Source organism: Podarcis muralis, chromosome 7 (assembly GCF_964188315.1).
Source record: "Podarcis muralis chromosome 7, rPodMur119.hap1.1, whole genome shotgun sequence".
In the NCBI taxonomy this organism is placed as follows: Eukaryota; Metazoa; Chordata; class Lepidosauria; order Squamata; family Lacertidae; genus Podarcis; species Podarcis muralis.
The window spans coordinates 13,617,611-13,637,902 of NC_135661.1; the positions used below are offsets into that span (position 1 = coordinate 13,617,611).

At 49.6% G+C, this 20,292-nt stretch overlaps 1 protein-coding gene across 3 annotated transcripts in view; it reads right to left on the bottom strand.

The window, feature by feature from the left end:
• The window catches only part of HK2 (hexokinase 2), a 56,676-nt gene that overhangs the window by 25,539 nt on the left and 10,845 nt on the right, over positions 1-20,292 (bottom strand). The window contains exons 1-2 of one of the 3 annotated variants that reach the window (XM_028741103.2): positions 11,881-12,072; positions 760-922 (exon numbers count right to left, since the gene is read on the bottom strand). In XM_028741103.2, coding sequence (XP_028596936.2) covers positions 760-922; positions 11,881-11,943 — 226 coding nt within the window. In that variant the 5' untranslated portion in view covers positions 11,944-12,072. Of the gene's footprint in view, positions 1-759; positions 923-11,880; positions 12,073-20,292 lie in introns of those variants that run through there. The other 2 variants (XM_028741104.2, XM_077931234.1) reach the window with 2 other exon arrangements.

Consider the following 20,292-nt stretch of genomic DNA (forward strand, 5'->3'; position numbering starts at 1 on the left):
CCATCGTTTCAAAAACTTGCAAAACCTGTCAGACCAGAGGCAACAGTGAGCAAATCCAGTGTGTCTATGTATAATATATGTGTGCATACACAAACACATAGGCAAAAGACATGGTGTAGTGGTTAGAGTGTTAGGCTAAGACTTGGGAGACACCGCGGTTTGGGAATTCCCCTACTTACCAGCTGACCCTGAGCCAGTCCCCTTCTCTTACCCTAACCTACCTTGCAGGATTGTTGTGAGGAAAAAATGGGGAGGGGGAAACCATGTCTGCCACCTTGAACTTGAGGAAAGGTGGGGCATAAAACAAACACATCAATAAAAACCTCCTAAATTACTTTTAGTTCCCTAAAAACTGTTTTCTTTCTTGAACTTGAAACTATTAAGTGGACGAGAGCCAAGAGACCAGCAATGGAGGCCGGAAAGGAAGAGAGTTATTTGGAAGCTCACGCCACCCTCTGTGGACAGCAGGCTTCAGATGCTGAAGGTCAGGCTTGTCTCTTTAGAAAGTGGCCAGTGGTTGCAGAGAAGCCTGTCTGCCAACCATCTCAGTTACAGGGAAGAAAAAACACTTGGCACGTGCTCAGAGACACTCTCCTGTTTAATCGTCACCTCCCATTGCATTGCAGGGAGTTGGACTAGATGACCCTGTGGGTCCTTTCCAAGGCCATGGTTCTATGATCTTTCATAGCTGAGCGTTGTCAATCAAGACGGGTCCCAGAGCTCAGGAATTTAACCCTTTCCTGGGTGGTGGCTGTTTACCTGTTCCATCTGGGGTAGACCTCACAAACGTCGGCAGCATTTTCACGGAGGCTGTAGGGTTGGTATCCGCCCCAAGGCCCTTCTCCATGTCTTTCCGGAACCGATTTGAGATCTCCTGCAGGGTTTCATCTGAAAGCCGCATGTGGTAGAGGTATTTGTCAATCTGGGGGAGGAGAGGGGAAAGCCAAGTCAGTTTGGCATTTGAAAGAGACATCTCGACAGCACTAATCCTCGAGTCTTGGGTGATCTCAGTCCACCACAGACCCCCCCCTCAGAGATGCCGTGAGAGAGCCACAAGGCAAGTCTGACCCTTTTCCCCGAATCCAAGGAAAGCTTGTTGCAACAGGTCTGCTGTTATACATGGGCCTGTGTTTCCAATGAGCTTGTCCTTTTATGTGCTACGCTATAAAGACGGAACCTTTCAGAGACTGACGAAACCTAGAGCTGCCCATCAGCTCTGCAAGAAGCCGCTGCTTGGTTGGAATCTGGTTGGGAGCCTCTGGGTGTGCCAGGGGCCATCTTGCCTGAGGAGAAAAGGGCACGATGCATTTTATTGCCCACGTCAAAAGATAGTGGAAGCTGGAAAGCTGAGAATGGGATCTACCGTATATGCCTCTAGGAAAGTGGCCAATGTTTTACACAACTACATTCTGCCTCCCTTACTGGAGGAGGCGGCATGTCTTTGAAGACCAGCTGCCGACAAGCACAGCAGGGGCAAACGCTGCTGTGGGGCTTGACTCTGGCTTCCCAGAAACAGCAAGTGGTTGCACACTGCAACAGCAGGGTTCTGCACTAGACAGGCTTGTGTTTTTAAAGTGAGCCCTCAGAATAAAACCATGCCTATCTGCACCATCTGAAGTCTCAGCAGTAGGGGCGAGTGTTGATCCATTTGTCTCTACAGTTAGCAAAAGAGCCTGTTGAGCACTGAGAATTTTTCCTGTTCTAACAACAAAACATTGAAAAACAAACTGTTCTTCTTACAAAAGGTATTGGGCAATGTGGACAATTGGCCACATCTTGTCTGGCCCACCAGCTTGGCAGAGGCTGAGTGGGGAACAGAAGCGGGTAAAGGAACAGAAGTATGAGAGGAAGGGCTGTAGCTCAGTGGCAGAACACCTGCTTCGCATGTAGAAGGTCCCAGGTCCAATCTCATCTAGCATGGCCAGTGCTCAAGGATGATGGGAAGTAACAAACAGCATCCGGAGGGCACCCAGAAAGCCACTACAAGTTAGCAGGGCCATATAGCACTGGGGCGGATGGGAGTTGTAGTTCAAAGTATCTGGAGGGCGCCAGGTTGCAGAAGGCAGGTGCAGATTGCCTTTGTTGCATACAGCTAGGCTCTATTCAGTATAGGTAAAGGTAAAGGTACCCCTGCCCATACGGGCCAGTCTTGACAGACTCTAGGGTTGTGTGCTCATCTCACTCTAGAGGCCAGGAGCCAACGCTGTCCGCAGACACTTCCAGGTCACGTGGCCAGCGTGACAAGCTGCATCTGGCGAGCCAGCGCAGCACACGGAAACACCGTTTACCTTCCCGCTAGTAAGCGATCCCTATTTATCTACTTGCACCCGGGGGTGCTTTCGAACTGCCAGGTTGGCAGGCGCTGGGACCGAGCAACGGGAGCGCACCCCGCCGCGGGGATTCGAACCGCCGACCATGCGATCGGCAAGTCCTAGGCGCTGAGGTTTAACCCACAGCGCCACCCGCGTCCCTCCTATTCAGTATAGATTCATGGAAATTAATGACCGCACCACTGCATGTGGTTCACAGAGGAACTGATCCAGCTTGCTTGTCTGATTTCATATCAGGGCTAGTCATTAAACAGCCGTGCAAATATTTGCTTAATAATTGCACCGTGCATTCTGCCTCACAGATCCGGGTTTCCACAAAAGAGAGCCATTGGGGATCACGAGTCAGGGCAGAAGATGAGGGCAAGAGCATGGAAGTTGGAGGGCTACGAGGCAAGAGTCCAGAAAGCAGGACTCACAGGGAAGGCGGGTCAAGGAATGCCAGATCTTGCCCAGGCCTCGGCTTCTGAATTCCTCCCTCATGACACAAGGTAGCAATGTTTAGTTTTACAGAAAAGATCCCCACCGCTGAAAGAGCTCAAAGCTAAGCTAGAGGTTGAGGTCATCCAGATCTCAAATTCCATATGCTGCAACTCCACAGAGACACAATATATGTCAATGAAAGGGGAAACTCTGTCCTTGCTGCGGCTTAGTCTGGGCAACTTCCAAGGAGGAAATTATTGAACGCAGAAAAACCCCGGAGCCTGCCAGGTTAAGCAAACACAAGGCAAGGCTTAGAAAAAGCTGCCCTGCGCAGGAGGGAAAGGGAGACATGAATGGTCAACTGACACCCAGGGAGCGGAAAGTCTCCCTCTCCCAAGGAAGAAATTCGAACAGGTGCAGCCTGTGCAATGGCTGCCTCTTAGAGAGCCTTCTCGGCCACAAGTGTGTGTCATAGCACACAAGTTGAAGCAATGAGAGGGCATCACACTGGTGTGAGCTGGAAGAGCAGCCCACCAGCACCTGAGGCTTCCATAAGAACATAAGCAGTGTTAGAAACTCAGATATATAATCTAGTTGCCAAATAGCACCTTAAACCTAGGAATCTCAAGGCACCATTCCCCCCCCCCCCCGTGATATTTATTATTGTTATTTTTATTCATTTAATTTCTATACTGCTTTATGTTTTCAGGAAAGAATCTCAAAGTGGTTCACAACACATTGAAACACCAACAAAGCAATCCAGAATAAAACAAATTCAAGCTTCAAGGAAAATATTTCAGATCCTTCTCTGAGTTACATTTTGCTTTTCCGATATTTATTTACTTAATTAATTCATATAGCTGCCCCATAGCAGAGGTACTCCAGGAAGCCAGTGTGGAGTAGTGGTTAGAGTGTCAGACTAGGACCTGGGAGATCAGGGTTCAAATCCCTACTCAGTCATGAAACTCACTGAGTGGCCCTGGGCCAGTTACAGCCTCTTAATCTACCTCACTGGGTTGTTGTAGGGATTAAATGTGGAGGGGGTGAACCATGTACTCCTTGGAGAAAAAGGAGGGCTATAAATGCAATAAACAAATTCTTCTGCTTAACTGCCTAAGAAAGCTGGAGGGGCTAGTCAGATGCTACTGTTATGAGAGGGAGAAAAACTTTCCTCTACTTTCTCTACGCAATACAATGCAAAAATTCCAAATGCACAGCTGCTGCCACCCCATCTCAGTGATGACGCAAACAACCGAGGGGCAGGGCAAGACGTGCTTGCAGAACAACCCACATTTCTCTACACATGTAGGAGCAAAAATGACACAGAACAGGAACTTTGGGCGTGGCTTTCACAATCCTCTGCCGGTTTGAGTATGAAGGGGTTGTACACCTATTGGAAGACAGGCTGCTTCCTGTAAGTCTTGCCTCCTCCCATTCACATATCTTTCAAGGCAACCAGCCTGTCCCATGCTAGGAGTTATAGAGTATTTCCACAGTGCCAACTCAAGGGGGAAGAAGTGTGTCATATTCTTCTTGTAAATCTGGCCTTCTGCTGTTCTGTGCAAAATCAAGGAAACATTGCCAAATTAAAAACACAGGAATCACATGTGGTGCTTGTGGCTCTGCTATTAAACGGCAAAGATGAACAATAGTGTGCTTGTTAACTTTGTGCTGCCGCCTCTCAAATGCATCCCAGGTTTGCGGAGCAACCTCCCAAAGCCCTTATGTAAGAATACCCATTTGGAAACGCCGCAGAAATGCTCATGGGATAAGTATGGAGAAAGACGGCAAAACAAGCCATGCGTCACTCGCCCGGTCCTTCGGATGCAGCCACCAACCCACTGTCCTGCAGAAGTCAGTGGCCAGCAATTAGGGAAACCATGTGGAGAAACACATTGCACACCCACACCCTGAGAACAACTGGATCCCAGAGCCATGTGTCCCATGTGGCTGAAAGCTGACTGCAGCCCAATCAACATTCGATATTGTGGGCTGGTAAAAGTGGGGCTGGCACAGTTGTAGTCACAGCTAAAACCCCATCTGAGAACTGCTGTTGCTTGGAGAGCCACACAGCTCTTTGGCTTCAGGTTAATTTGAGCTCTCTGGAGCCTCATATAATAAAATAATAATAATAATAATAATAATAATAATAATAATAATAATAATAGTAGTAGTAGTAGTAATCCTCTGCACCCTCTGAAAGATAAATTGACCCCAAACAACCAATATATCCTGGCATATTAATGTTTCACACTATCCTTAAAATGCTAAAGAGGAGGAGCTCTGACAGTTACGGTACTTTCCTGGCGGTTGCCCCACCACGGTCCACACATTAAGCATAGGTGAGCAAGCTAAGATTTAGGATCAATCCCAAGAAGCACAGAGAGCCTTGGAGGGGGAGCCACAGGCCTTTAGATCACTTCCTACTGCAGCAAGGGCTGAAGAAACTGGGCCTGCTTGTGGCTTCATGAATGAAGCATGACAGTTACCCAAAGCCCTTTCACAGCAGAACATGAGTCACTTTCCTGCATATCGGGTTCCTCCCTCCCCTGGTTCATCTCCACCCTCAGTTAGCACCACAGCCTGTGTCTGAACTCTTAGCTGGGACAGAGTTAGCAACCAATTACCAAGCAGAAGCCTGTGCCCTCCTGCTGCAGCCTCATGACATTCAGACACACCTTCGGCAGGGAGAGCAGCCACTGCCAATAATGAAAGGGGAAGGGCTGTAGCTCAGCAGCAGAGCATCTGCTCTGCATGCAGGTCCCCATCATCTCCAGGTCAGCCCAGGAGACAACCCTGCATGAATAGGGCATGTGGAATTTTTCAGCTTCCAGAAATGAGGGGTGCTAAAAAGTTGTAACATGACTTGGGAATTCAAAAGATATTTTGGTTCAATTAATATAATTTAGTTTTGCTTGGTAGGTGCAATGTGTGTAAAATTGCATAGAAATCATTAAAAATGATTGTTAATTACATGCAGTTGTTGTTGTTGTTGTTTAGCATTACCTAATATTTCCAGAAGGTAAAATTAAAATTCTTTGGTTTTCCAAAAATAAGTTTATGTGCTTCTTTATCAAACGTAGATAGACTTACCAAGTTAAGTACAGTGGTACCTCAGGTTACATACGCTTCAGGTTACATACGCTTCAGGTTACAGACTCCGCTAACCCAGAAATAGTGCTTCAGGTTAAGAACTTTGCTTCAGGATGAGAACAGAAATCGTGCTCCGGCGGCGTGGCAGCAGCAGGAAGCCCCATTAGCTAAAGTGGTGCTTCAGGTGAAGAACAGTTTCAGGTTAAGTACGGACCTCCGGAACGAATTAAGTACTTAACCCGAGGTACCACTGTAGCAGATTTGAACTTAAGAACTACCCTGACAAACTAATCAACCTGCTATAGACCCACAAACATCATCTTAGTCAGCATCTTTGTAGGTTTTGGTTGGGTTCTGCCAGGAAGGGTTTAGATTTTGAAAGACTTGGATTCCGATCCTGTTTCAACTTGCTGGCTTGCTTGATTCCCTCAACCAAAATCACTAGCTTTAGAGAGAACAGGCAAAGATTGAGGCACAGCAAGGATCTATTATTGTCCACCTCTATGCACGTTTACTCAGAAGTAAATATCACTGAGTTCAATTGGGCTTGCTCCAAAGCTAAGTCTGCATACGATTGCTGCTTCACTGCACAACCCTATGCACATTTACCCTCAAATTCACACAAAGTTCAGGGGTTTACTCACTAGTAAGTGTGCTTCTAATTATGGAAACTATTCTGTGGATAGATGACTTCATTCACAGGCCCTTTCCGCAGACTCTGCTCAATGATGCTAAAGTTCTTGGCAATGAAACTCAACTTTGAGAGTGATCAAGGTATGCCAATGCAAGTGCCCTCTTTGGGAATATCCCAGCAATGTAAACACAAATGGATGCCCTGAATTGCTAGAAATTATAAGCCAAAGGAGCTCTCCCACTGACTTTCCTTTGCATCTCCTCCACCTCAAATTGCTTCAGTTTACGGTGCAACTTCTGCAAGAGCATAAATGTCCATGAGTCACATTCATAAGTAAGGGCTGGGGAAGTTCCTTTTCCTAAACGCTGGCAAGTATTAAGAAAAGAGGGAAAACATTACAGAATCCCTTGATTACAGAAAAACTGAGTTTATAGCTCAACAACAAAAGTCAGTGACTTATATAACATGGCTGCAGTGTTTCAACAGGCATGTCCCAAGGGCAGTTCATGAGGAGCTGGGATTCTGAACTGGAAAGATCCTGGGGAAAGCTGGAAAATAGAATCATAGAATTGGAAGAGGCCATGAGGGTCATCTAGCCCAACCCCCTGCAATGAAGGGCATTTTTACCCAACCTGGGGCTCGAACTCAGGACCCTGGGATTAAGAGTCTCATGTTCCACCAACTGAGCTGAGATTTGTGTTTACAGCTTTGGAACCCTCTGGAGATTTTTACCTGCCCACCTCTTTCTTTGGAAGCAGCACATTGCTGGTTTCCACCAACCACAATAAAACTGCAATTGGCCAATCAGGTCCCTATGGAATAGCCTCACCCATTTCTCATACTTCCAAGATGCTTCTAGGTCAAGTCTGAATAACACAATGGATTAAGGTAAAAGGTAAGGTAAAGGACCCCTGGACGGCTAAGTCCAGTCAAAGGCGACTATGGGGTTGCGGCACTCATCTCACTTTCCGGCCGAGGGAGCCGACGTTTGTCCACAGACAGCTTTCCGGGTCATGTGGCCAGCATGACTAAACCGCTTCTGGCACAAAAGAACACCATGACAGAAAGCAGAGTGCACAGAAACACTGTTTACCTTCCTGCCACAGCGATACCTATTTATCTACTTGCACTGGCGTGCTTTCAAACTGCTAGGCTGGAAGGAGCTGGGACAGAGCAACGGGAGCTCACCCCATCACAGGGATTTAAACCACCTACCTTCTGATCGGCAAGCCCAAGAGGCTCAGTGGTTTAGATCACAGTGCCACCCACATTCCTAACCCAATGGATTAGAATTTTAAGAATCTGGGATTTTTCATCCCACATTACATAAGAACAGTTACTCACTTGACATCATCAAGTGCTCTCCAACCTTTTCTAATGCACCAACAAGGATGCAGGGGCTACCTCAAAAGGATGCCCTTTGGGGGTACTATGTCTCTGACTGCACTAAGGGCTCTACAAAGTGCATGCAATACTTTTCCAAAGTTTCTTCCACACCGTGTGCTGCATGGAAGGTAGGCAACACCACGGAGGTCCAAGCAGTTTGGTTTGCCAGGGTGTGTCCTGAAGAAAAAGAAAGGGGGTGTCTTCCCCCAACCTTCCCGCCCCCAATTCTTTCCTGCCTCCTTATTTTCTGGGTCCCAAACTACACCTATCCAAATGAGATCTGGTTGCTGCAGGCATGGTCCATTTTAAGTGGAAGAATCACTTCCAAAAGTGACCCACTTTGGACAGAAAATAGTTAAGAGCTCAGACCCTTCTCTTCTCCACAAGGAGGGACAAACTATTATTTCACAGGGAGCAGCAATTAACAAGATCAAAGGAATGGCCAGGCTGTGGCATACAGGCTGTTCCCAGGTTGCAACTAAGTAAACCATCAAAAAGAAGAATGCCAATTGTGCTACATTCCCTCTGTTACATCTTCATCTGCATAGAACATCCTTCACCAACTGGTGACCTCCAAATGCTCTTGGACTATAATTCCCATCAACCTCATCCACATGTAGGGCCTGTGCAGGTTTGGATGGGCAGATGAGGAGGGAGGAGGGAGGAGGGAGTCAATGAGCACTCAACCAAAGCAGAAGGCATCGTCTCTTGATAAGGTTCGAGGGTTCCCCAACCTCCTGGTCAGAATACAATTCCCACCAGTCAACATGGTTGCATGATGTTGATGTGTCCCCTGGTGCTGATGCAAGTTGCAGTCTGAAACATCTGGAGGTCAGCAGGTGGGCAAAGGGCGCTGTAATGAGAGGGAGCCAACTCTGATGCTATCTGTGATCTTTGTCATAACAGCAGGGACTTTCATAGCAATAGAAAGAGATCACATGAGATCTCCATTTGTTATTTCTCAACCCAAGGTCAGAAAAGGAGACACGAGTTATGCAGTGTTGGCATATTTGCAGTCACATTCCTCCAGAGACAGAAATTAAAACCAGCGTAACATTTTAGAGACTTGCACAAGAAAAGGGAGGAGAGAAAGAATTAGAGCAAATAATGAAAGGAAGCAGAGGAACCCCTTTAGCCTGGTGTCAAATAACCTTCTGCACATGTGGAGGGATGGAGCTTCCCCTCCCATCACGGCAGGCCGTTCCCACACCCCAAACCTAGAGAAGAGGGAAGAAAATATCAAAACAGCTTTTCGGAAGTCCCTGGCACAGAGGGCAAACCTTCGCTGCCCTGCCCCTTGCTTTGCAAAAAGGATCTTTTCCTCCTCAGAAACCCTGATACAGTGGTACCTCGGGTTACATACGCTTCAGGTTACAGACTCCGCTAACCCAGAAATAGTACCTCGGGTTAAGAACTTTGCTTCAGGATGAGAACAGAAATTGTGCAGCAGCGGCGTGGCAGCAGTGGGAGGCCCCATTAGCTAAAGTGGTGCTTCAGGTTAAGAACAGTTTCAGGTTAAGAACGGACCTCCGGAACGAATTAAGTACGTAACCAGAGGTACTACTGTAATTCTCACTAAGATTTCGTAACTTAAGTCAGCCCTGGGCCACAAGGAAAAAAGGGAGATGCCAGCAGCTCTTTTTCCCCTCTGCAACTCTGGAGTCACAGGAAGGAGGAAAGCTGGAACAGTCCAACAGCTGGAATGAAGGGAATGGAGCAGAGAGGAGTGGGAAAGGTTTTCCCCGAGATCAAAAGCGCAGCAGAGGCAGCCCTTTCCCTGTGTGACTTTGACAGGCTGTGTGTGTGTGTGTGTCTGAGGGATCATCTAGATCATGGTAGTCCATGCAGCAGAGGCATTTTTTGGCAGTCCTCAGCACATCTTATGCCCCTCCTAGCCCTCAGGCCACCTTCCCAAAGCCTAGTTAGTGCTTCCCCAGCTTTGGGAAGGCAGCATGCAGGCATCAAATTCTGGCCTTGCTTCCCCACCACCACCACCACCATGCAACAAGGCAGAGTGCGGCCGTGGGTTTTGTATCCAAGTACTCTCATTTGGTATGAAAAGTTAAGACTGCCCTGATCTAGATAGTAATCCATCCAAAAGCAGAAGTGTCCCACTTGCATCAGTTCCTGTTGGGAGGCAGCAGCTGCTTTGCTTCAGCTCTGTTTGCACACAAGCCAGCAAGGCTTGCCAGCAGGTAGGACAAAGTGGCTTCTGCAGGCAGCACATCTGGGACACTGTGAAGTAGAGTCGTGGGGGGCAGGCCGATCTGAGCACAACCCCCACAGGACATCCTCCTGCATACAAGTCCCCCCCCCCACTTACTTGATGGGGAAGAGGCTGAGGAAAATGTCTCCCTGCAAAATAGCAATCAGATCACTGTGGACACTGATTGGCAGTGACTATTCAGGGCCTCAGACTGGGAGATGCCAGAGATTGCACCTGGCACCTTCTGCATGCACAGCAGTCACTCTACGCTGCTTGGTCAAAGAGGCCATTTGGATGTTCTGCCTTGAGGATCAGAGGGTTTGGGCTGGTCCTGCTGGCAGCAGCAGGTCACCCACGTCCAAGCGCTGCTGCTCTGGGCACTCACAGTGTTGGCACATTGAAGCCACTAGCAAGCTATAATGAAAGAGGTTGCCTTCTGTGGCCATCTGCTGCTCAGTGTCAGAAAGGCATTTGCAAGATTTGATAGCCAAGAGGTCACGATCCGGCTGACATGGAACCTTAAAGGCACCTAAAACCCCCAAATGGATGCATATTGCATCATTGCAGGCAGCTGCACTCCACTCTGCACATGCCCCTTGCCAAGATTAAGCCTGGGCATTGGAAACGAAAAGCCAGCACAGAACCAGGTGGCAATCCTGTGCAGCTTTACTCAAGAAATACCACACAAAAGCTTTGCATCAGAATAGGCTCTGCAGAAGCATGCCCACATCTATAAATCTTCATGTGGCATGTTATTATTTTAAGCTACTGCAAACTCAAGTCATCTGTATTTAAATACAATTAATCTTGCTCCTGAGGCTCCAGCCACACACACCAGTCTCTCCCACAGAGTTGCTAGGCTAAAAAAAGAAGTTTTCCCAATGCCTAAAGTTCTCAGAACTAAGCAAGCTTCTAAAAAAGTAGGTTTAAAAAAGTCACTGCCTCGAGGCTGAGGTCCACGGAAGCGGATGCCACAAGGAGGCGGGGCGTAATTTTTAAGTGAAAACATTCCTTTGTTGTCTGCGGGGGGGGGGGGGGGGAGATCATCCGGGATCCCTCCATCACCACTACCCGCTCATGGCATCATAAAGGCTGGAAGAGGCCGGGGAAGGAGCAGCCCCAAAATGCTGTCGGGGGGGGGGGGCGGCTTTCTTCCAATCGTATCACGGCATGGACTTTCCCCCCTCCGTCCTGAACCACTGAAGGGAGCAACTATCGAGAAGGAAAAAGCAGGATTGGGACCCCATCTCTTCCAGATAGTCATGGAGGGGGGCGGCGCTCTCCTCTGCAATACAGGGAAAGTTTGGAGAACGGAAAAGACTTGAGTATTGGGGGGGGGGGGAGGCCATAGTCCAGCCCCCACAAACGGGAGGGGAGAAAAGGTCCCATCTGCATTCCACGTGGAAGCGGAAAAGAGCGCCTCGCATCTCCTACTGCAGCTAATATAATCCTATTTCTCCCCGGGCAGTGGTCAGATCTTGGCGGCAGGCGCCGCCGCCCCTTCTTCCCCCTGTCCCGGGAAACGGGGCGCCCAGCGCCGCCCAACCCACCTAAGACGAGAGGGTCCCTGGGTTCCCTTTCACGAGATCTCCGCGTCTCCTGCGCAGAAGGGAATTCCCCGCTTTTAAGCTCCAACTTAAAAAGCACGCAAACGTTCCTTGCGCGTCCCTCTGAGCGCGTGCAGAGCGGCGCCCCCCACCCCATAATCGCGCCCCCGTTTCCCGAAAGGGCCCCGAGCTGCCCCCACGTGCTCGCCCCGCTCCCTCGCCCAGCCCGGCCGGTCCCTCGGCGTGGCCCCGGCGCGCCCTCACCCGCTGCACTTGGCTGTGGTTGAGCTCGGTGAAGAAGTACGCCAGCAAGTGGGAGGCGATCATGGCGCGGCGAGACGGGGGCCCGGAGCCCCGGAGCCGGGAGAGGGCGGCGAGGACGAGGACGAGGCGGAGGCGGCCCTGCCTGGCTACCCGGCGCGGAAACAAAGTGGCTTCTTGAGGCTCGCCAGCGATGCCATCCTCCCCTGCCGGCTCCCGCGTGACGTGCCCTGCCCGGCGCCTCCCATTGGCCCCGGCCGGAGGGTGTGTGGAGCCTCAGCCTCGAAGCAGGAGGAGGAGGAAGGCGGCTGCTCGGAAATCTCAGCGGCCCACCCAGGCGGCAGCAGGCTCCTGAGCGAGTGCAGAGTGCAGCGCCCGCCCCGCCCACAGCCGAGGCTCCCCAAGGAAAAACGCGCCCGGGAGGTTGTGGCTCTGTTTGTCCCCCACGCGAGGCGCTTCTACTCGGACCCAGTGGCGTAGCGTGGGGGGTGCAGTGGGGGCCAGCCGCACGGGCGCAACATCTGGGGGTTAGGGTTAGGGGGCGCAAATCCACGGGTTAGGGGGTGCAAATTACTTGCCTTGCCCCGGGTGCTGACAACCCACGCTACGCCACTGCTCGGACCCAAGTCCAAGGATCCGTGCCCAGGCTCTGAAAACAACACAAGCGCCCGCCTGGGCATAGCCTCGGGTATCCGAATGGGTCCAATGCCCCATCCGGCCCTTCCCTTTGCACCTCCCTGGCCACGAGGGCGCTTTCTCGGTCTGGGCATCTGGGCTGAGCAAAAGGAGCCCTAAAGAGAGGCCAGTTTGGGGGTTGGGGCTCTTTATTGTCCTGCAAGTGCAACATCGGAAACTAGCTGCGCCCCCGTTGTGCATGGAGTCGGCGCCCCTCCAGGCACCGCATCCCGCTCTGACGCGCCGCGCACATGGCGCTCCGGCTCCCAGGTTGAGCTGAGGACTTCGACGCGCCGCCCTGCCCTGCGCTGCCCCGCCTCCGCCGGCGTCGTCACTCCGCCGCGGGCTGGCGGGCGTGCAGAACCGCACGACGCTCGCCTGAACCGGGAGGGGCTGGCGCAAGGATCGCCGCCTGCCGGAGACGCGCTGCGACGTCGGGTTCCTGAGCGCGTGCGGAGTGCGGCGCCGGGGCTAGACGCGCTGCTTCTGAGTTGGCGGCAGGCAGGCGCGGGCAGAACACTGAAGGGGACGCGAAGCTTACTACCCTGCGGAGCCCAAAGGGCGGACGAGCGAAATAGTTCTTATCGGGACAGAAAGCCATTTTAAATTCCAGTATGCACCCTGAGGGTCGTGATGGATTCTCCATTAAAAATGGCTTATATAAGGAAAGCTGAAAGTGCTTTTGCTGCCCTTTGAGAAAAGACTTCCAAATAGAAAGCTTTATGATGCTGTCACGTTCTTTGGCAAAGATGGGGAACCTGTGGCCCTGCAGAGATTGTTGGACTCCAACAGCATGGCTGGTGGTCAGGGATGATGGTCAGGGCATTTGTGCCCTGTCCTGCAAGCCCAGAGGAGCTTGCGTGCAATCAAGCGTAGTATTTGGGGACCCCCACAAATTTCCCACTCCTCTTCTACAGGATGGACAAGCAATCCACTCAAACAGAGCTGTCAATTAGGCTGTCAGTTATTTTGCAAGTGGGATTGAACCACATACCTGGCAGATTCAGTCAGAGACACAGAAGACTTCCACACCACCAATACATTCCAGGGTGGATTCATTCACATGCTGTCAAATGCAGGTTGTGTGATTTTTATTTTTATCATGTATTTTGTATTTTTTTATATTGTATTTTTATGTTGCGAACCACCCTGAGATCTACAGTTGAAGGGTGGTATACAAATTTTAATAATAGCAACAACAATAGCATATTTGGCCTTCTTGTGCAACAAAACCTATATCCAAAAAACCCCTCCACCCCAGACAGTTTGCAGTAAGGACCGTGAAGGGGAAGATGCACTGAATATCTGAAATAATGATTGCTTGAAGTAATGTCGTATAACCTCATTGTATAGTCACAGTTGTATAATTGAGAACCAGTACGGTGTAGTGGATAGCATGCTGGACTGGTACCTGGGAGACCAGGGTTCAAATCCCCCACTTAGCCCACTGGATGTGACTGCCTGGGCCGGTCGCTGCCTCTCAGCCTAACCTGCCCCCGTAGGGTTATTGTGGCAGAGAAATATGTATGCCACCTTAGCTTCTAAACTAACAAATCAGTGTCTGGAAGCAGTTGGAGGATGGATGGCGGCTAACAGATTGAGGTTGAATCCTGACAAGACAGAAGTACTGTTTTGGGGGGACAGGAGGTGGGCAGGTGTGGAGGATTCCCTGGTCCTGAATGGGGTAACTGTGCCCCTGAAGGACCAGGTGCGCAGCCTGGGAGTCATTTTGGACTCACAGCTGTCCATGGAGGCACAGGTCAAATCTGTATCCAGGGCAGCTGTTTACCAGCTCCATCTGGTACGTAGGCTGAGACCCTATCTGCCTGCAGACTGTCTCGCCAGAGTGGTACATGCTCTGGTTATCTCCCGCTTGGACTACTGCAATGCGCTCTACGTGGGGCTACCTTTGAAGGTGACCCGGAAACTACAACTAATCCAGAATGCGGCAGCTAGACTGGTGACTGGGAGCTGCCGCCGAGACCATATAACACCGGTCTTGAAAGACCTACATTGGCTCACAGTACGTTTCCGAGCACAATTCAAAGTGTTGGTGCTGACCTTTAAAGCCCTAAACGGCCTCGGTCCAGTATATCTGAAGGAGCGTCTCCTCCCCCATCATTCTGCCCGGACACTGAGGTCCAGCTCCGAGGGCCTTCTGGCAGTTCCCTCACTGCAAGAGGCCAAGTTACAGGGAACCAGGCAGAGGGCCTTCTCGGTAGTGGCGCCCGCCCTGTGGAACGCCCTCCCATCAGATGTCAAAGCGATAAACATCTACCTGACATTCAGAAGACATCTGAAGGCAGCCCTGTTCAGGGAAGTTTTTAATATGTGACATTTTAGTGTATCTTTCATCTTTGTTGGAAGCCGCCCAGAGTGGCTGGGGAAACCCAGCCAGATGGGCGGGGTACAAATAATAAATTATTATTATTATTATTATTATTATTATTATTAGACACACAACATTGTAGAACCTCCCACCCTGCATTCTTTGTACAATCAATTCAGAGTGAATGCTGAACAAACAGGTTGTCCGGAAGTGATTCTACGGCATTGCCTGTAGTCTCTCCTCCAATGAAACGAAGGAGGAAACTGAAGATCTACTAGCTGAGTAGCATTAAGAAGCCATGTGTCATTCTACCAAAATAACTCCATTTACACTACTGGACACCCTGCCCCATGCTGATGCTAAACTCCCCCAATGTAGATTTATGCTGGCAAGTTGCGCCCACAGGGCAGAGAGTGGGCACAGCCTAGTTTTGCCACACTCTAATCTCTATCACACCAGCAGCATGCCAGCAATAACAGTGGCTCTTTACAGTGGATCTGCAGCTGGTGGCTCATAAGTTGATCATGGCAATGTCATTGGCTGCCTCCACATGCAGTGTTTGTGGACAGTGTAGTCCCTGACTGGGAAACCATGGCATAGGTTCAAGTAATGCCAGGGACACAGCTGCTGTTTTTACGTCGTTTCTTATTTGTATGTATATATCCATTTAAAATATTATGCAATTGCTTCTTACATAACATGCTTCACAAAGTGCTTTATCACATTGAACCCCCAATAACACCATGCAATATTATGAACATGAAGGGAGCATGCTGGATCAGGCCACCCAGAGCCCCGTGGAGAACCCACAAGCGGGATTCGAGCACTGGAGCACTCTTGCAGTTTCCAGCAACTGATATTCAGAAGCATTTCTGCCTGCGACTGTGAAGTCACATGCGACTGTGAAGTCACATGGCTAGCAGCCATCGATAGACAAATTCTTGGAGGAGGGAGCCAATTCTCTTTTAAAGTCATCTTTGTGGTTGGTGGCCACATTACCTCTTGTGGGAGCGAGATCCATAATTCTAACTATGTGCTATTATTTAAAGAATCTGATCTAAAGTATTGCTGGCCGTGGTGGCTGGTCCATTGCAGCATCGCCCTCATCCAGCCCCCACCTATCTGCCTGCCTTCTTACTTCAACCAGCCTAGGGGGTGGCACTGGCCAAGGGTGTCTGCTCCTGGGGTTGCCCTTGGAAAGTCAGCAGGGAGGGGGAGATGGGGACAAAACTAGTTGGCTCTGCCTCTCCTCTTGGCACTGACTGGCTCTAATTACTGTTTCGGCTCCCTGCCTTCCGCCCCGTGAGTCCAGATGGGTGCCAGCCACTGTGGCCAGTCACTGTGTTTTCTTCCTTCCCTGCAAAGCTGAATAGGTACAGGTGGTGTAGCCGCAAGACTTTGAAATTCTGAGCGTAAACCTGCTCTGCTCATCTGTGTAACATCCTACCACTCTTGGGCAAGAGAGATAGTGGTTAGAGTGTTGGGCCAGGTCCTGGGAAACTGAGGTTCAAATCCCCCACTCAGCCATGAAGCTCACCGGGTGTCACCCTGGACCAGTCACTGCCTCTCAGCCTAGCCTGCCTCTCAGGGCTGGTTGTGGGGGATTAAGCAAGGAGGGGGGGCAACCACATGCGTCACTTTGAGCTCCTTGGAGGAAGAGCTGGGGTAGAAATGAAATAAATAAATAAAATGTGTTAGGGTGGGTTTTTTTTGGGGGGGGGGGTTGAAGAGGATGAAACCAGCCCAGCTAAATCAGCAGCTGCAGTACTTTGAAATGATTACCCAATTTTGATGGCCAGTTATGGGGTTTTGACCTATGGAAATAATCTACAAAGATGGATGCATTTAATTAGGGAACAAGAAGCTAGCAGCAATTTAAGATGTTAAAAATACCATGGAAGGTGGAGCTCGAGTGTGGTTTCACTATATCCTAGGGCCACAATGTTTAACCAGTTAGTTAGTTGATTAAGGCTGTGGTTCTGTACACAGCTGCATGGGAGTAAGCCCCATTGAACTCAATGGAGCTTGTTTCAGAATAAACATAGAATTACCTTATATAACTGGTGCCGATTAATTGGAAAGCAAATGTCTCAGAGCTTATTAGTAAGACAAGTGCCTATGGAAAGTGCAGCTGGCAAGAAGCAGCATTTTAAAATTAGGAAGTCCAGGATATATTGTGATATATCATGATATGATATATATCATGAAATAAGAAACTACACAGAGGCAAACAGGACAATGTCCTGGCAACTACTTCTGCAAGTCCTCACAATCCACCACCGCTCCTGCCAGCACTCTCTATCACTGACGCAAGGCCTCACGGGCCACGGCCGTTACTGCTGCCACTTTCCATTGATTTGGACAAAATGACCTTGTGAACCAATTTTGGGCCATGGGCAGGAAGTTCTGCAACACCTGATCCACTGTAAACTGGAAAGTGTGCACTGGAAGGTTCAAGTGCCTCTTTCTACAAATGTTAAATTGTGTTTTGTGCTTTAAAAAACAAACGTTTTCCACCCTGATTGCTTTCAGAGAAATAAATATTTAGTTTCTTCATAGAGATTCACTTTGTAATTTTATAGCTCTCCCCTTTTAAAGGGCCTTCTTCCTCTCCCTTGAACTGTGCCCTGCAAATCTAAAAGCCCCTCCCAGGGCATCTGTCCTGTCTAAATATAGCCTCAATGTAGTTTTATTGAATGCTGTAAAGGGCACGGAAGAATTAATACTTCCTGGGGAGCCTTCTGTACAACAGCACCTTGACTGGGTTTTACAATCCCTCGCAATCGCTCTCTAAGGCAAGTCATTTAGCACAGAACTGAGAGGGAGACTTTGTTCTCCCAGAGGACATTAGAGGTGTGTCTGAACCACACAGGTACAGGGGTGGGCTGATACGGTTGGAAGCCACTCCACGAAAAAACAAGACCCCTGCCCAAAAAAAACTATTTAGGAGAAGAGTTGGGAGTGGGAGTTATTGCCACATTTTTTTAAATAAAAAGGTTCTAGGCTGGAACCCTTTTTGATGTGGAAAGAGGCACGTTCTTATGTGAAGTTCCTCAGAATCTAATGTGGGCCAAATCCAAGCAGAGATTTATTGCCAGAAGAGCACCAGACAGTGGTCCATTCAGTTCAGCATCCTGTTCTTAGATGATCCAGATACTTATCTAGCCCTTATATAGGGAAGGAACCTTGGAAGTCAAGCCTGCTACTGTCACAGATGCTGGTGCTGTTTAATCTTTTCAGCATGACACTACGTCATTCACTGACTCCTGCTAAACCCCAGGCAAAATGAATGCGTGACTCAGGCTCAATAGAATGGAGAACATCTGCCCTTTGCTTGTAAATGACTTTTTAAAAACCCATTTCAAATAAGATACATGCAAACAGTGGATAGCTAAGCCCTTTCCTCAAGCATCTTGGTTGTTGTTGTTGTTTAGTCGTTTAGTCGTGTCCGACTCTTCGTGACCCCATGGACCAGAGCATGCCAGGCACTCCTGTCTTCCACCGCCTCCCGCAGTTTGGTCAGGCTCATGTTTGTAGCTTCGAGAACACTATCCAACCATCTCATCCTCTGTCGTCCCCTTCTCCTTGTGCCCTCCATCTTTCCCAACATCAGGGTCTTTTCCAGGGAGTCTTCTCTTCTCATGAGGTGGCCAAAGTATTGGAGCCTCAACTTCACGATCTGTCCTTCCAGTGAGCACTCAGGGCTGATTTCCTTAAGAATGGATGCGTTTGATCTTCTTGCAGTCCATGGGACTCTCAAGAGTCTCCTCCAGCACCAGAATTCAAAAGCATCGATTCTTCGGCGATCAGCCTTCTTGATGGTCCAGCTCTCACTTCCATACATCACTACTGGGAAAACCATGGCTTTAACTATACGGACCTTTGTTGGCAAGGTGACGTCTCTACTTCTCAAGATGCTGTCTAGGCCTGTCATTGCCCTTCTCCCAAGAAGCAGGCGTCTTTTAATTTCGTGGCTGCTGTCACCATCTGCAGTGATCATGGAGCCCAAGAAAGTAAAATCTCTCACTGCCTCCATTTCTTCCCCATCTATTTGCCAGGAGGTGATGGGACCAGTGGTCAGGAGGTGAGCATCTTGGTAGGTTTGCACAGATAAAATATGAACGGCATTCTCACTCCCGGTCCATCTAGCCCAGCATCCTGTTCTCACCTTGGCCAACCAGATGCCCAAATGGGAGGCCCACAAGTAGGAGGTGAGCACAAGAGCAACTCTCCCTTCCTCTGGTTTCCAGCAACTGGGATTCAGGGGCATTGCTGCCCCTGAGCATGAAGGCAGAGAAGAGCTGTCCTGGCTAGTAGCCCCTGATAGCCTTCTCCTCCATGAATTTGTCTCATCCTCTCTTAAAGCCACCTAGGATGGTGGGAGTGAGCTCCATAGCATAGCTATGCATGATATGAAGACGTGCTATCTTTTATCCATCCCCAAATCTGGATGTGTTATTGTTAACGAAGCAAGCCAGCTGCCCAACCTTTTGCTTTGCCAGCACTAAGATGGTTCCTCCTCTCAGGCTCACATTCGAAAGACATGATGCAGGAGGGAAAGGGGAGAGTTGGGAAGAGGGGAAGCAACCTCAGAGTGACAGCCGTTGTAATACAGCTTTGCCTTTGCACATTCTGGCCATGGGTAAGAGCAGCAGCCCGTGGCTGATCTCAGTGGCAGCTCTGGCTGCCGTGCCCTTGATAAAAAGCAGCCTCATTGTGGCTTCCACCTGAGGATCTGTGGGACTTGTGGTTCTGTGGTTGGAAAGCGAGATGTTTTTACTAAAAGAGTCTGCCCACAATTCCCAGAATCCCTTCAGAGAAACCTCTGAAGGTGCCTCAGGTGGTAGAATCCTGCGAGCGTGGCACCACACACATGCACCCCACTGCCAGAGAAGCAGGAAGAAGTAGTGGCAACTGAACTCTTGTGAGATTTCGCTGCTGCTGCTGCTGCTGCTGCTGCTGCTGCTGCAGCTTCACCTCACTTTTCCCATGGCAATGAGCCGCCCCATCACTGCTGCCACTAGAGAAGCAAGAAGAAGTGGCTTGTGTGTTCTGACGAGATCTCACCGGAAGCCGAAGCTGTGTGACTCCAGTAAGCAGGACTGCAGCGGCAGTGAGAGAACGGCACCTTTGCATATCGCCTCAGGCAGTGAAACAGAATGTGTCCTGGTCATTTTACAGTTTCTTGAAATAGAAACAATGTTAGTCAGGCCAGTTTCCAAAGGGTAGAGAAGAGGCAGAGCACGTGGGGCTGGATGTGGGCACAGGAAAGCATTCCTGCTGCTCGGCTGCTCAGGAAGACAGAGCTCTAGGCTCCAGGAACACAAGCAGTCCTACCACCCTCATATCTGAGGGCAGCATTTCAATGTATAGGTATCTGCCTATAGACATAAAAGTGTAATGCTCTCATC